At 37.0% G+C, this 18308-nt stretch overlaps 1 protein-coding gene across 1 annotated transcript in view; it reads left to right on the forward strand.

Annotated features, from left to right (window-relative positions):
- oca2 (oculocutaneous albinism II) overlaps positions 1 to 18308 on the forward strand; it is a 353721-nt gene that overhangs the window by 177775 nt on the left and 157638 nt on the right. The window contains exons 16-18 of the mRNA XM_028800033.2: positions 7480 to 7627; positions 9887 to 9944; positions 10320 to 10428. Of these exons, the coding sequence (XP_028655866.1) occupies positions 7480 to 7627; positions 9887 to 9944; positions 10320 to 10428 (315 nt within the window). The remainder of the gene's footprint in view (positions 1 to 7479; positions 7628 to 9886; positions 9945 to 10319; positions 10429 to 18308) is intronic.

Genomic DNA, 18308 nt, shown 5'->3' on the forward strand with positions numbered 1-18308 from the left:
TTCTCAAACCTTTAAGTATTTGCGACCCGAGTTTTCATAAGTTTTAATCGCACCCCCCTAAGGTTTTTTTGAAAGGAGCTCACTAATACCAATTTGTTCTTTTTTAATTAATGATATATCATGGATGCATATTTTATTATACCTACTTAACTTTTATCAACATTTATCTAAGTCTATATTTATTTTTCTAGTATCAGAATGTAGTTTAAGTTCATTTGTTTTGGTTTCAATAGATATATTTTTCATATTTTCGATTCTTGTTTTCTTTTTTTCACATCTTCGTGCCCCCCCTTTTTGTTACTTTGTGCCCCCCTAGGGGGGCCCGCCCCACAGATTGAGAACCACTGGTCTATATTGTTCTTTCAAGTAATCCCGTTTATCAGAGCCCACAAAGATTTATTCACCTGTAACACTTTTAGATTTGTGTTTGATGCAATGTGCTGCAAAAACGTTTCTGTGCTATGTGCAAATTAGTGATTGTGTTGATCATAGTAAACCTGAAACCTTGTTTATGTTTCAGGCACTATTACAATATTACAAAACCACATCAAAAAATGACCAACATGGAAACTATATTAGCTCTAAAGACAACCCTTTGTATTTCATAATACAGTGTTTGGATATAAGTCATTCTGTCTGAAAAGTGAATGGAGAGCCACCTTCAACTATGTTCCCTTCCTCAAGTTTATTAATATGAGATAATACAATTTAAAACTATACAAAGAGATTCAGCTTTCTGACCATCAGTTGTACATTGAAAGAAGTTAGCAGATGTGCGACAGTACCATGCGAGAGTCGTATAGTTACTGTTACCTTGAATGCTCTTGGTGTCTCAAGAGACTCTCTTGCACTTAGTTCTCTTTAAAGATTTCATTATGTGCAGTTTATCACAGGATTTTTTATTCTTTTCAAATCACTTTGAATCCCATTCTGCCTATACATGTATGGACTTTAGAATGTGCTTTATTTTCTGAAGTGTGGTTTTTCCTTTACAGATAAGCTATATACTTTCTACAGCACCACTAGAACATCTGCAAAACCATGTGGGTTTTTTTTTTTTAAATATTTAGCCATTATCATAATATGCAATCTTCCCATCTGGAGGAAATTCATCAAAAGCTAGATCTTTTTGGGTGTTGTAAGAAAAGGCGCTATATAGTCATCTGACCCGACACAGATTCACACTAGAGGCACGTATAAAATAAATAAACTTTTATTTTTCTTCAGCTGGAGGGCACGTTTTCCCCGTGTCCCCCAGTCACAACACACTCCCAAAAAGACAACTACACAAAGCAAAGCTCTCTCCTTCGGCACCACCTCCCAGGCAACCTTGTACTCCTCCACCCGACTGGCCGCTGAGTGGTGGTTGCTGGCCTCTTTTATTGGGCACCTGGAAGTGCTCCAGGTGCTTGATTGCTGACATCTGGCTGCACTTCCGATTGTGGCGAAACTAGTGCCCAGAAGGGTCTAGCAGCTCCAGCTGTAGCCCCCCTGGCTGCGCCTGCGGAACCCAACAAGGCTGCACAAAACTCTAACCCCCCTGAAGCCCTGCAGGAGTCCGAGGCACCACTGCAACCCAGGGAGGCTGCCATCTAGCATCCAGGGGGAGATGTTGTGTTTCCCATGCTTGCTCCCCTGGTACATATGCTGCAGGGGCGTCCCGGCCATCCGTCACAGTGTGTATTATTTACTTGAAACTTGGTAACTATTCGTAAGCAGACACTTGCTAATGCATTACCTGCTTTTCTGCAGCTAGTTTTGCCCTAGATGGATATCCTGCTGTTATAAATAGAAATATATTGGTTCCTTGGCCTAAATGGCTCCATGATAGCATTTACAGTCTACTGCCCTATTAATCTTGCTCAATATTTTGTTGATATATTTGTAAGTACAGCCTCACTCTAAACCCTTGATCTTTCTTCTCTAAAGTATATTTAGAAGACTGAAACTGTCTGCAGAAATTAATCACATTCTTGTCACTCCCGCACCCTTATTCATAGCACCTTGCAATCAACATAAAATTAAAGAATTAAAGGAACGTGGCAAGGCAGGTGTCTGCCATTTAGCCGTCAGTGTCAGATTCATGAGACATAATCAATAGGAACTTTTATACCAAATGCAGTTTTTCTCACACTGCTGAATCTGTCTGAAAACTACTTATTGCCTGCTGCATAAGAATTAAGCAGCCTGAAAGTTAAATTAGAAGTGTTAACACACACTTGCAGAATTCTTTCTTTTGTTTCATAATGTAATGTATAACATCCCTCAATGATTACAGTACGTTTTTCCCAGAATTAATTTTAGGCTGCTGTGTGGATTAAGGCAACAACCAGATGAATCTTGAATTAAAATTTACTGTTGTGTGCATGTCTCCTGTCTCGTGTCTTGTGTGTATCCTTCAGACTAGTGACGGAATAATATTAGAAATGAGGCAATAGATACATCATCAAACATTAGCAACAATGTATGTTTATGAGCATTCATCAGGTACAGTCATGCAGCTGTCAAATGAGTAGCCCTATTATCTGAGGACAAAAACTGTCCATAAATTTAGGGGTGTGAGCACTAAGGGTCCTATACTGTTTGACAGAATGGAGGAGAGAGAAAGCAATTGTAGAATGTCTCTAAGATTCTTTGCCTTTCACATGGTATATACTGTACATCCTGAACAGAGGGCAGACTGGGTGCTGACAATATTCTTGCGTCACCTTCACCACCCTCTGCCCCCCTTTTTTATAATACTGTGTTGACCAGGTGCCATACCAGAGTGTAATGATGTCACTGAGCATGGACTCTCTGTGCTCATCATTTTCTATACCTGTGGACAGCTGAGATCTGAGAAAAGTCTGAATGTTTCCACACTAAGGTGTTCGTAAGCTTTCTTGTGTATGGCCAAAATGTGTAATATCCACTTAAGGTTAGCAGAGGAGAAAAATTATAAGAAGAAGCAGAAGTTTAAAGTTCTTGATCTACTCTACAGCATCCCCCAGTGCAGATGGGGGTGTGGTCTTCCATCTCCTTCCTGAAGTCTATGACCAGTTATTTGTTTTGCCAGCATTTAAAGATTAATTTTTTCTCCCAGCACCATATTGTCAAGAAGTCTGTTTTCTTTTTTATAAGCATAAGGTGGCATCTCTGTGGCGCAAAATCACCAGTCCAGAAACCTGCTGCTCAGCTTTGATGGTTTAAACACATAGCTGTAGAGACTACTTAGGCATAGCACTTATTATCCAGGTGCACCAGGATAGTGTATTGCCTTCTTTAGAAAACTAAATTTGAAGTTTCAAAAACAAGGTAGTTGGCAGTATGAATCTGTTCAAATATGCATACAACCATATACGTGAAATGAGGCTATTTGATGGAGGAGTGTGTCCTGCACTGCTTCACCCCTTTGGGTGAACCAAGCAAGAAGATCCTCCTTTTGCTGGCATATAATGTCACCAATGTTTTTCTTCATACTTTGCATATAATCCTTTTACTGACTAAGTCATGTGACTAAAACTGCCAACCTACTTCTAGCTCTTTATGTATTTTGTGTGTGTGTATAATTTTTTTTTAAACCATATCTGTAACTATGGGCTTATTTTGATAGTTGACTGGTTTTACTAGAGGTTGGTGAGTAATTTAATTTTAAAAAGAAAAAATAGACAAATGCACAACTGAACAGAAAATAAATGAAGATCGACAGTTTACAAAAATGATTATAGCAGTTGGTTACATTTCCTGTTGCTTGCAGTGGGTTACAACCTCTGATTACGTTTAAAATTTATACATAAAATTTGATTTTATGCAGTAGGTGAGAATTAGGTTTGTATTACATTTGTAATTGATTCTTTGTTTACTCCTACGCATAGCACAACAGATTAAATAATCAATACATTTATTATACGCTAAATGGCTGTGTCTATAACAAATGACCCTAGTATTTAACTGTTTTTTTATTCCATTGATCTATTTTAAGGAAACAATTAAAATATAAATTACATTAAAAAAATATCATATACTTGTATGTTGTTTAAGCTCTTTTGCAATGCAAGCCAGAAGGTGGGCTCAGTAGAGCTGGATGTGTTACAATGTTGAAGTAATTCATAGCAGATCTGTTCTATGAGTAATCAAATGTCAGTAATACAATGTAAAAGTGCAAATAAACTTTTCCATTCAGTGTACAATTGCAGCCATTTTACTATCTATAAACCCTTTCTGTCTCACATTATTGTTGCATAAGTTGCTAAAGCCATGTGAACTTTTGCTTGGTAAATCTGATTGTAATTAAGAGGTCTGTAAATGCATTAAAGTAATAAGCTCCAAATGGTAGAAATAGCACATCTCAACTAGAAGATCACATTTTTGTGTTAGAACTTTCTTATGCCTGTCTGTCTGTAATGTTTTCATTAAAATTATACCTATGTATGCCTCAGACAATTTCAAAATTTCTGAATTGTGATATTAAATAATGAATCTGAGGTTTTGTCAGGTTTTAGAACCCGTTCACAAAAAATGGTAGACCTTATTCGGTCAGTACAAGAATTTAATTAGGAAAAATTAACTGAAAAACTAACAATACAATTATCATATAAAACCCAATGCCAATAGGTAGGCCTTATGAAACAAAAGAAGGTACAGTGTGGACTATGGAGAAAGAAAAAATCTATTTTAACTGTTTATTTAAAGACTGTAGGCAACTATTGTGCCAAGATTCTATCCACTATGTTGCTTAAATGTCTTTGAGACATTATCTCTATTATAAAAGGAAATCCTGGGACGAGACTTTCTCAGAAATCATTTCAACACTCTCGTGAAAGATAATTTTAGGTCCTGCAAGACAAGACTTTTTGCCAAGAGATTTTGACAAGACCCGCCCTCCTCTCAAACATTTACAACCATGCCCACGGTTCAATCACTTCTCATTTGTGTGAATGCTATTGTCAGACACAGTTCCTGCTCTCTCCGCTCCAAGCAAGGTTGGAAATAAATGACAAAGAGTAAAAGACAAAGTAGAATGTCATAAAGAGGTTCAAAAACATTGGCGCAATACATATGCAGAGCAAGTTAGACATTATGAAAGTACTAAAATTCGAAAGTCTCAAAAAAACTAATAGTAAAGATCACATTAGCACTATCAAATGGAAATTATTACTCGATGAATTAACGGAACAGCAAAAAGAGATCAAATATATGGACATAGGTGATATGACCAAAGTATGTAGATATTTACAAGTCTCCGACTTAAAGTTTAATACCAAACAATAATCTAATTCGTGTTGCCATCAGGGAAAAGTAGGGTTTCCTCCCAATGAAGAGGCTTATCCGCAAGAATTAAGATTTATGGTTTGGTGAAAGTGAAATCCACATACGTGAGCAGCAGAGATGTGAAGTGGCTGTCGCGTAGTGCAGGCCAGGGGGTTGGCAAGCGAAGTGAGTATATACACATTCTACTAGGCGCAATAGGCCTGTAAGACAGCAGCTTTAACAGTAATCTAGCTTTGTCAAAAATGTCTAACTTGCATTACAAAGTGAGTGACTTTGGGGGAACTGAAACTGACAATTCTCCCTGAGGACATGAAAGCTGAGATCCAGTTTGCCAATCCAAAGCTGTGTGCCAGTAATCGACTTCTGCTGTGAAGCAGCCGTGACATCAAGAACGAAACTTCAACATTTAAATTCTTGAGCCGGAGAGAGTAATGCTTTTCCCCTATAAAGTTGCAGATAACACAGCAAAGAACTTAAACTGAGAAAAGCACTGCACATTACAGTCAATATTCTAAGCAAAGTCATTTCCTTTGGTGGAAAATAATAGGTAAGATATGTTCTGGTCCCTTTATGGTCTCATATTGAACCTACTGACTTTTGTTAAGGTCATTCTTTACAGATAAATGCTTGTGAACCATCTTTGTAGGGAGTATTATTAGAATTAGTTGTCCCTTTCTTTTTTGTTTGTCACCAGGATTAGTTCCATTCCGGGGTGTGTAATTTGCAACTTTTTTGGAGTAAATTTAAGTTGAAGTGCATTATTCTTTGGAAGTATCTTTAATTTTTAAAATGAAAATATTGTTCAATTCTTTGGAAGTCTCAGTTCAATTGAATAAAGATTTTTAGTGTAGAACCTTCATCAGACTTTTATATGAAGTATTCATTTTACTGCTATAATAGATCAGAAGTAAACAGATGCACAGATGAAAAATACAAATGTCTAATACTTTTGAAACTTGGTAATTTTACAGTACATCTCACATGATTATAAAGTGTTCTTTTTTCCAAAGCTGTATGACTATAGACTTTTCCTTTCAGATGGAAGGATTGTCAACATGTTGATTAGCCCAGCTCTTTATTTTAAACCTATGAAAAAAACAGTGCAAGTTGTTCATTGTGATTGTCATGCTGCTTTTTACCTTCTGTGTATGTTGACAAACACAGGGGTTGATTTTATTCATTCTTACCTATTATCTGCCACCAAAGGAAATTAATTTGCTTAGAATATTGATTAATGCAGACTACTGTGCAGTAATGGCAAATTTGACATGATAGTGGCATTTGTCAGCATCCTGGAAGTCATCTCTCTATTTTCCCCTCTCCCATCAGCTTCTACATGACATCTGTAACTAATTTGACATGCATTATGCTTTATAAAGGCAAATACAGTATGCTGTACACTTAACAGTTTTACACAAAGATTTCTAGCCTTCATTCAAAACCTAGGGTGTATTACTCATACATTTGTGATTGGGCTACAGGTTGGCAATTATTTTATTTTAATCATCTTATGCTGTATGTAACATCCATTTGATTTTTCTACTACTATAGTGTATATGCATCATTGGTCTATTGAAATGTTTGTTGTCTTACCTAGTGCCACGCTGTGCAGCCTGTAACACAGCATTCTTCTATGTGTAAATCAGGAAATGCTGCAGTGGGCTCTCTGTACAATAAAAGGAAGGAGAAATAATTAAAGACAACAATCCTCATGCTGAGTTTGTAATTTGTCAAGTAACAGTATTAGACTAGGGAACACCTGGCCTTATTAATAGTGCAGTGCTGATGCTGAATGAATGGAAATGCTGTCCATATTATGTGACTGACAACATATTCTCCTTTCTGTTTTCAAATGTAAAATATAATTAAAATTGATTGGTTCTGTGCCTGTTGCTAATAAAACTTAGAAAATTAGAATCTCACTTTTTATTTTCTACTATGCCATATTCAGTACCTATGTATGTATGTGTGTGCATAATGTTTTACAGTAATTTGAAGTTTTAGATTTCTGAATGCTTTTTTACCCATTAATCAGTCTTTCAAACAAATCAATTGTTTATAGTGCATAACATAACTAAATATGATTTGACCTGTTATAATGCCACAACTGAGAGGGTTTCCATGCATTTATTGGAAGCTGGCAAACCCTTATATTAGGGCAGAGAATTTTTTTCTTTATGCTCCATAAATCAATGTCACTCTTTGTCTTGTCTCTCTCTCTCGCCAAAGAACTCAAACATGAGATTCATGTCTGGAGATTAACTGCACAGCGTATTAGCCCTGCTAGCCGAGAAGAAACTGCTGTAAAATGTCTCTTGATGCAGAAGGTGCTTACTTTGGAAAGCCTGTTACGTAAAAAGTTACAAACATTTCAACGGTAATTATTTTTTAGCCATGTATTTTGAAGTAATGGACTAAAATAGTTGTTTTTGTTGACTGAAATACTGCATAAGAACCCATGAATATACACATGTGATTATACACTTACTGAGCAAATTATTAGACTATACAAATACTGGGTAAGACCTCCTTTTGCTCTCTAAACAGCCATAGTTATTCCTGGCACAGATTCCACAAGATACTAGAAACATTCCCTTGAGATTATGATCCACATTGACATGATTTCATCTCACATTTTTTTTGCATATTTGTCAGGTGTACATTCATGCTGTGAATCTCTTGTTCTACCACATCCCAAAAGTGTACAGATCCAGAGACTGGGAAGACCACTGAAGAACATTTAACTCATTTTCATGTTCAAGAAACCAGTTTGAGACTTTAGTTTTGTGACATGCTTTAGGTAGCTGTTAGAAGATGGGTAAATTAGTTCCCCTGAAAGGGCATATTAAAACAATACTCAAATAGCCTGTGGCGTTTTGATGATTGTGTATTTTCCACCCCAAAGTACACCAAATTAACATTCCCCACACCATTACACCACCACCCATCATGAACCAAGGTTGAATCAGTCTGGTCATTCTCCTCTGACCTCCCTCATTAGTAAGGCATTTCCATCCATAAAATTGCTGCTCACTGGATGTTTTGTGTGTTTCACATCATTCTGAGTAAACTATACAGACTTTTGTATGAAAATCCCAGGAGATCAGCAGTTGCAGTAACATTCAAACCAGTCCATCTGGCACCAACAGTCGCCACAGTCAAAATCACAGAGATCATATTTTATTTTTTTTTACCCATTCTGGTGTTTGATGTAAACATTAACTGAATCTCCTGATCTGTTTCCAAATAAATGTGAATTGTGCTGCTACCACATAATTCACTGATTGGAGAATTGCAAGGATAAGCAGGTGCTCCTAATAATTTGCTCAGTGATGGCGAATATAATATTGTGTTACCACTCTCTGCAACCAACAATAATAGTTTCACCCAGAAGCAATGGGACAATTGACACAAACGCCACAGGTATTCTGTAAAATTGAATTCCAAAATCAGAGCAAAGTAATGATTTATAGGTTCATATTAAGGTTACACATGGGACAGTAGTAGAACCACAAGTCTCCATATTCTGACTCTTTCAGGCAAAGTGTGATATTCTCCACGGTAATTGAGGATCCAATTGGTGTTACATTGTTGAATGAACTTTCTTTGGTACTATGGATATATAAGAAATTTGCTGTGGAAAATGCTGTTGGGTAAGAAATGCAATTTGTAAAGAAAAGCCATAGCACCTTGTACTTCTGACCAGCATCATACCGAACAAGCACTTTTCATGAGACACAAGCACTGAGTCATTATAGAATTGCACATACAGTATCTATTTTATTATTCTGCAACCTGGCACAGACCAGCACTGCAGCTCTGGTTAAGAGCTCAAATATAAAGAAATGTTCTACTGCAGTATGACTGTGGTTGGTTATTGTGTTTTCAGAAATCTCCATTGATTTCTTCTACCTGTTACTCTTCAGTACCACTAAGACTGAAGCCAGTCCTAACTGCCACATACTGTAGGTACTCTGTTTACACTTTCTTTGAAAGTCTCTGTCCTTCCAAGACATTTCAAAGTCTGAACTCGTATTCTTTACTGGATGGTGTGCTGCTTCTCAAGCATCCAGATTTGCCTCATCTGTTAACCACTCACTCCTAGCTCTCATAGCTTCCTTCCTCCTCTGCCTGTGAGAACTGTCTACAGACTGTTACAATGCCTTTTTGCAACTCCAATGATGGGTGTCAAGTGACGTGTAACAGAATATCATGCATTTAAACAGCATTTTCTTGGCACCCCACACATGTCTGACATTAAAGCTATCACAGTATCCAAAGGAATAAATGAGAGGGTCCTAAATGCTCCCTGAACCCCCCCCCCCCTTAATTTTAATGCAACCCTTATTTACAACAGGCATGATTTTTGTAGTACTGTTGTGACAGTTATCCACGTAATAATAATAATCCAGATCTATGTGCCTTGAGCATGGGAAAGGCACTATATAAATAAAATTTATTATTATCTAATTGTGGCCACACCTAGTTGCTGATTTCTCATGGCAATTTTCATAGAACTTACACCATTGCTTTTGGGTACAACGTTCTGACACTGTGAGGATATGCACACACACACACACACACACACACACAAATTATGTCATTAGTAATATTGCATTTTATGATTTAATTTCAGCCAAATTTCACAAGAGGATAAAAACTGGGAAACTAATATTCAGGAATTACAAAAAAAGGTAAGTATGGAAATTTAATGTTGCTAAGGACCTTTGTAACCAAAATTTATATTTTAATCAATTATCACTGAACTTTTTCAAGCTGGAAAAATAAGTGTCTATTTAATAAAATCTAGCTTATTTTTAGTTATCTGACTGTTGATCTAAAATGATTATACTGTACGGAACTTTAGAACCATTTTGCTTTGATAAACTTGCATGCAAGTAAAGATTTAAAAGGAAACGCATAAAAGAAACCTAGTCAAGACACTGAATTCTGTGAATTAAACAAAGTCTTAATAAAAACACAAAACAGAAAATCTGAATTTTTTATTGTTTTGGTCAAAACTACTAACTTTTTTTTTTTTTTTTTTTTTTTTCTTGCTCCCAAAACAGCATAGAATATTTGACAAAATTCTTCTGGTAAAATGTTTAACTGTTCTGGGCGTTGTCATCCTGATGTTCTTTCTCAATTCTTTTGTTCCTAATGTTCATCTAGATCTCGGTAAGTGAATGGCTTTTCTTGGGTATTTTAAATTAACTGCATCTATTGCTGAGCGATATATTTAACTAAGCTGAAAGTTACTTGAGGCTGCTTTTTGTTACATTTTCCATGTACTTTTAATCACAATAAAGAAATAGTTTAAAAAAAAAATTACATATTCCATAAATACACATGTAAAGCATGATAGCAACAGTTATTCAAACAATTTCCCCAAATATGTCAGTTCAGTTACTGAACCTGCTTAAACCTATTCCAGATTCAGCTTTAGGCATCTCCATCCTATAGTACCGACTGCAAGGCAGTAACCATCTGTGAAGTGCATGCTAGTTCACTGCAGGGTCATCTGCACATATTCCCTTATACCAGGTCATTTCAGGGTTCCCAATCGGCCTGTCATGCACGTCTTTAGGATGAAGGGGGAAACGTGTTATCGCCATATTTCCCTCTACTTATCCTTTACCTATTTTCTTCAGGGATAAGTGTACTCGTCAGGTTCATTACCGAATTGGACTACTGTCTCCCACCTTAAGATTAACACACACATACATAGATATATGTATACACATAGACCCTAACTACAAAAAGTACCGTATGAAAGACGTATACACATGCATGTTATTTCCTAGCACACCCACACAAGTGCCATATGAATGACACATGCTCAGCCCGCTTTCCCTAGTACTCCAAGAGACTTACTTATCGTAGGCATGAACAACATGTGTTATATTCAAACATACAAAGGCTCAACATCCCTGGCTATAGGACATTTATCAACCAGCGAATGTTTTACTTTAACTCAAAGTTCATTATTGGATAGAGCTCTATGTCCTCCGCTTGATAAATCTAGCAGCTTGAATCATATGGTACTTCCTCACAGCTACAGGTGCTCTAAAAAATTTACCTTATTACTTCAATCACTCTAGATATGAAGACAAAGTATAGAAAGTTAAAAGCAACTTGGTATTTATTAAAGAGCAATAATACGTGTAGAGAAAAACACAAAAGAAAATGTGGATAGCAAAATCTGGTCATATAGTCTTTAGAAAAAGGCTTATGAAAAGTTAAAGATGTCAAAGATGAATGTCCCAGTGCAGCGTTGATCTAGCAATAGAAGTTGTTTGAGATGCTTTAGCTGATGATCAAAGGAAAACGGTCGCACGGTGCTGGTGCCCTCTCCTGTCATTGTTCTGCCTTCTCCTCTTGATGTTGCTCTGTCCTCTTCTGATGTCGCTCTCAGACTGGGCATATTTATTTTACAATTACACCATCAGCATGGCCCTGCCAGATCTAAACACTAGCATGGCAAATTGCTTGCATACTAAAGTGACTATAGCTGCAAGTGGAAGTCCCATTTTACTTATGGTGCCAAGCAGAGTTGCGTTGCAGTGCAGCAGTCTATTAACCATCAAAAGCGCTGTGAAGAAGCTGTCTATTACGGTTCTGCCTTTGTCCAGAAATGGCTACATAAGCTTTATGATGACAGACTTGGAAAGTCTTTGCCCTTGGGTTGTAACTCAAAACAGAGCTCTCAACAAAATGTTGCCAGATGTCTGAAATTGCAGTGAACCTGTTGTTTTTCACACATTCTGCACAGGTGGCTTTGTTCTCTACACGTAATTGCTGCATGATAGTCTGATAGTGGTCACAGGATATCGCTGCTCTTCTGAAAATGGGGATAAGTCATCAACTCAGAGAGGGACAGGCAAGTTTGTTGTACCACGTGAACTTCACTGACAGAATAAAACTGAATAATAAATATAAACACAAACTTTTACAAGTAGCTAAAATTTACACCGAGTGTTACAGTATCGAATCAAATGTATGTTTTTATTATATTATAGTAATAATAATAATAATAGCAGCTCACTACTCAAAATGCACAGCGCCTGGTCTCGAACCTGAAACCTTTTGGTTATAAGGCAGCAGTTCTTGCATATCAACTTTCTGTCATTTAACATTTTGAGCTTGGGTTTTTAACTCATTGATAGCAACATGTAAATTGAATGAAATATATATATATATATTTTTTTTTTACTTTGGTTACATTCTTGGATAAAAGAGCTTGTGTTTGATAATTGGACTCAAGACTTCACGTCATTAATAGTATAACATGGAAAAAGTTTCGGTAACACTTTACATTGTGCCCATAATTACACTGTAACTATTACCTGTTACTATTACTGTACAAGTACAGTGTAACTATGAGTTATTACTCCGTACTTACTGTGTAATTCAAAGTAATGTTATAGTTAATTACTCAGTTGTCTTTGTTATTCCACAGTTGATATAATTACAATGTAACAATTTATCACTGATCCAAAAACAAGTGTACTAATATAGTTAAATTGTATCTGTACTTTCAAAATGTAATAAAAACATCAGGGTATGTAACTACAACTATGTAACAGATGCTCCATGGTCTGGGAAATTTTTAATGGAGAATTGCAGTGATAACTGCATATTTTTTGATGGACTTGCATCATGACAATGCAACGTATAACTGCCCATGAGTGAATATCGTTTTTCTCTCTAATAAATAAACCAACTTTTTCGAATGTTTGTCCCTGTGATTTGTTAATTGTTATAGCAAAAGCTATTTTAACGGGGAAACTGTAAACGTTTTAATATGAATGACATATCAAGATTTCTTTTGGTGTCATCCGCAGAAGATGTAATACATTATCTTTCTTGTCACCTGTTAAAATTTTACGTTGGAATTGTTCGACCAATTTTGAATACAACTAATCTTGTCCTATTGCATAGCCCATCACTCATACATAAATTACACAATAACATTAAGATATATCCTTCTTTCAATACTAATTCAGTGGAGGAAAGACTGGTCAGTGTTAACGGTTGTAGATATTCTACGGGATATTGTAAATTGATGTTTTCATCTTCCGCACCATCCCCACCAACTGTTTCAGCATAGTATACTAATACCAACTTGCCATGTAACCAATCAACAATTTTCGTATTAATTCGTTTGACTTCATTGTTTTTCGGTGCTAGGATTGCCTGTGTACTCATTTCTTCTGTTGATAACCCTTCAGGATGAAATTCTTCAATAAGATTTCGACATAAGTCTTCTTTTATTAGGAACTTAAAGTGAGGAAAATTAATATATTTATAAAAGCTGAGAGCACAGGAACTGTCTGACAAAAGCATTCACACAAATGAGAGGTGAGAGGTCCGTGGGCGTGGGCCGTTAACCAGAAATAGTTAAGAGGAGGGCGGGACTTGAAAAAAAATCTCTTGGCAATAGTCTCGTCTCACAGGACTTGAAAAAAATTTCTTGGCAATAGTCTCATCTCGTCTCAAGATTTTTTTTATAACAGAGTGACATTACCCTAAAGCAATCTCAAGATGGGTTGTTTAATAGACTACCCCAGCCAAACACAGCATACATGACTGTTTGAGCCTGACTCTCTATCTTTCAAAAGGTGCTGGCTGTTTTCTGCAAGCCGTGGCTCAACAGCTTGGTCATAGTCTCTGGGTTGCTTTAATGCCTTTTAATAAGACTCATACATTTATATAAAACACTGTTAATGATCTGGAAAATTAACATTCTATCAATGAGGCCAATGCACAAACCTTCCATAACATGGACAATAGCTCTTACTCAATAATATGCAATATAGCCGAAGCCTTCTCAAAACACCATTTTCCTTGAATCTGATATGTCTGATATACCTTTTGGGTTTTACACAGAATATGATATGGAAAAAAGCAGATGAAGTGTCTGAACTCAATATTCCTGTCATTTTTTAACTTAGTTATAATAGTATTTTGTTTTGAAATGACCAATAAAGCATCTCTGAATTTTAATACTGTTTTTTTCAAAATTACCAATAAAGGACCATTGCTTTTTAAAACACCAACATTTTACTTTCACTGTCAATGATGGAAGGATATATGAAAAAACTTTATTATACTCCAGCAAATCCTGGTACCTTTGGGCAGAAGACTCTTTGAAAAGAGCTCTTGAGGTTTCAGACCAGAAAAGTAATGATCATTAGGTGTCAGATTGGTTATCTGGTCAATATTCCTATATAATTCATCAACCCGCTAGAATACATTTTAAGAGAAATAAGGTTTATGTATCCAATATAGACTTGCAACAGCAGATGGATTTAGTGGACATGACTAATGTGCCTGAGCATAACTGTGGTTATAAATATTTGTTGACCCATATAGATGTACTTTCTAAGTATGCATGTGAACAGCCCCTGAAGAACAAAATGGGCAAAGAGGTGGTGATTGTGTTCCAAGACATTCTGAGATGCAGTAGAACTCCAAAGAAACTGGTTGAAAAATGAAGGTGTGCCGGCCCAATTGGGTACATTTTAGTTTTATTAACAATATTACAGACTAGTAAAATCGTAATGGTGAATATGTTAATTGCTCTCATCCTTGTGGTACAATATTATGGTGTTTGTACAGCCACCGAACAAAGAATCCCATGGATTTATGCGTTAGGAGAAATTGCAATTTTTTAAGAAAACTTGTAGCCTAAGGTCATGTTTTTTCATCGTCTCCCATTCATGCTCCCATATTACGTGCACATTGAGCTTAAATTTGATCCAAATGTATTTTCAAATTACGCATTAACTTTTGATACATAACTGCTCAAGTCAGGCAAATTAAAGGATGGGTACTGTTTAAATCATAGCATTCTGGGCAGCCATGGTACAAGCAGCCAGCAAACTCAAAGGCTGTCGGAACATTTACTCTTTAATAGCCATCAACATAAAACTAATACTTCTTTACCTCCCCAAGGATTAGAGCATGCTGAATGTTCAACTTTTCTATTTGACAGTGATACATTAGCTATTGAATAGAGGTGTTAGTTTTTCTGACTACAGAGTTAATTGTCAGAAGGAAATTGATAGATTTTTGTTGGCATGCAGTTTTGCCTGTTCATGGCCATACACAGAGAGGCTAGAGTCATACATTGAAACAGGTCAATATTGGGTCAATTTTGATGACCTTGTCCTTAAATTTCATGCAGGCCATTCTAAGAATTGCTGTGTCATTTTTACAATAAAAAGCCATATCCTCCTTAAAATTATAAACATCATAATGCTTGACATTCATACCAAAAAAAATCTTTTTGTTATCATGTTCTGCACACCATAGGATTCAGTCTTGATATAGGGACTTATTATTATCCTAGTTTTCAGCTGCATTGGGAAGAAATGGAGGAAATATCCCTTTTCAGTTTCAAACCCCATGGTTTTAGGCATGGCACTCCAACTACATTGGCAAAAAGTGAATCAATAAAATGTAACTGATAACCCGAATCCGTGAAGCATGTCAACTTATTTCCTTGAGTGGCAACCTGAGGGTTTACTTCATTTTCAATGAAATACTTCATTAAAATGTACCCATCATAACCTTTTGAATTGTGTGCCATGAAGGTATAACCTCAATACTTGGTCTGGTAGTATCTGGCAAAGAACTGGTGTAAATCATCTTCCCCTGCACAGAACCAAGATTTCCCGTGCAAGAACATACAGTATACATAATTTGGAATGTGTAATGTGTTCTTACCAAATTTCAAAATCATAAAGCACATTTTTCACACAATTCTCCAGGCATCAAGGTTTCTATAAAGCATGGATTCTTTCTACCTCATTTTCAATTTTTAATTTACAAATGCTGCATTCCTTGGGGCTACATTTAATGGGGTATTGAGGCAGCATTTTTTTTTAATACAGGGGACACATTTTTTCATTGTTACAAGGCACTTCATATTGTTGGTCTTTTTATTAAATTTTGGAATGGTGTGTTGTATAAAACAAAATTGGGAACTACAGTAATGGTTACGATCAACACACTTGATAATCTGCAATTGGGAGAAAACTGATTGTTGCAGTGTCTTTCACAGTGATGTTTAGGGGTTGAGTGGTAGCCTGCATAACAGTAGTCGCACAAATATTTATTTAACACCCAGAAAACCCTTTAGATGTAAAAGACCATAATAATGCTAAAACATAAATGTTTCAGCGTTTCTACCACAGAGCTTTTAAATTTTTAAAATTTCTCGGGTGTCTGTACCAGATGACAATTTTAATATCTAGTAAGTTTTCAAATTTATGAACATCTACAAAGGACACTTTCATTCTTAGTCCACTTCACCCTGAATGGCTGTTGTACACAGGGTTTGTAAAAGGCAGTCAAGCTAGTCAAAGGTAATGGGAGTGATAATTGATAAAGGAACTCTCATAGTGCTATCATATTATTCAGTTGCAGCGGAAACAATCACGAGCTGATCGAGATTGCACTATACGCGCCTGTTGCTGATGGGTGATGCAAGGGTCATCTTAAATGCGGGGAACAATATACAGTGCATCTGGAAAGTATTCACAGTGCATCACTTTTTCCACATTTTGTTATGTTACAGCCATATTCTACAATGGATTAAATTCATTTTTTTCCTCAGAATTCTACACACAACACCCCATAATGACAACATGAAAAAAGTTTACTTGAGGTTTTTACAAATTTATTAAAAATAAAAAAAACTGAGAAATCACATGTACATAAGTATTCACAGCCTTTGCTCAATACTTTGTCGATGCACCTTTGGCAGCAATTACAGCCTCAAGTCTTTTTTGAATATGATGCCACAAGCTTGGCACACCTATCCTTGGCCAGTTTCGCCCATTCCTCTTTGCAGCACCTCTCAAGCTCCATCAGGTTCGATGGAAAGCGTCGGTGCACAGCCATTTTAAGATCTCTCCAGAGATGTTCAATCGGATTCAAGTCTGGGCTCTGGCTGGGCCACTCAAGGGCATTCACAGAGTTGTCCTGAAGCCACTCCTTTGATATCTTGGTTGTGTGCTTAGGGTCATTGTCCTGCTGAAAGATGAACCGTCGCCCCAGTCTGAGGTCAAGAGCTCTTTGGAGCAGGTTTTCATCCAGGATGTCTCTGTACATTGCTGCAGTCATCTTTCCCTTTATCCTGACTAGTCTCCCAGTCCCTGCCGCTGAAAAACATCCCCACAGCATGATGCTGCGACCACCATGCTTCACTGTAGGGATGGTATTGGCCTGGTGATGAGCGGTGCCTGGTTTCCTCCAAACGTGATGCCTGGCATACACACCAAAGAGTTCAATCTTTGTCTCATCAGACCAGAGAATTTTCTTTCTCATGGTCTGAGAGTCCTTCAGGTGCCTTTTGGCAAACTGCAGGCGGGCTGCCATGTGCCTTTTACTAAGGAGTGGCTTCCGTCAGGCCACTCAACCATACAGGCCTGATTGGTGGATTGCTGCAGAGATGGTTGTCCTTCTGGAAGGTTCTCCTCTCTCCACAGAGGACCTCTGGAGTTCTGACAGAGTGACCATCGGGTTCTTGGTCACCTCCCTGACTAAGGCCCTTCTCCCCCGATCGCTCAATTTAGATAGCCGGCCAGCTCTAGGAAGAGTCCTGGTGGTTTCGAATTTCTTCCACTTATGGATGATGGAGGCCACTGTTCTCATTGGGACCTTCAAAGCAGCAGAAATTTTTCTGTAACCTTCCCCAGATTTGTGCCTCGAGACAATCCTGTCTCAGAGGTCTACAGACAATTCCTTTGACTTCATGCTTCGTTTGTGCTCTGACATGATCTGTCAAATGTGGGACCTTATATAGACAGGTGTGTGCCTTTCCAAATCATGTCCAATTAACTGAATTTACCACAAGTGGACTCCACTTAAGCTGCAGAAACATCTCAAGGATGATCAAGGGAAACAGGATGCACCTGAGCTTAATTTTTAGCTTCATGGCAAAGGCTGTGAATACTTATGTACATGTGCTTTCTCAATTTTTTTATTTTTAATAAATTTGCAATAATCTCAAACTTTTTTCACGTTGTCATTATGGGGTGTTGTGTGTA

The sequence above is a fragment of the Erpetoichthys calabaricus genome, chromosome 4 (assembly GCF_900747795.2).
Source record: "Erpetoichthys calabaricus chromosome 4, fErpCal1.3, whole genome shotgun sequence".
NCBI classification, from domain to species: domain Eukaryota; kingdom Metazoa; phylum Chordata; class Cladistia; order Polypteriformes; family Polypteridae; genus Erpetoichthys; species Erpetoichthys calabaricus.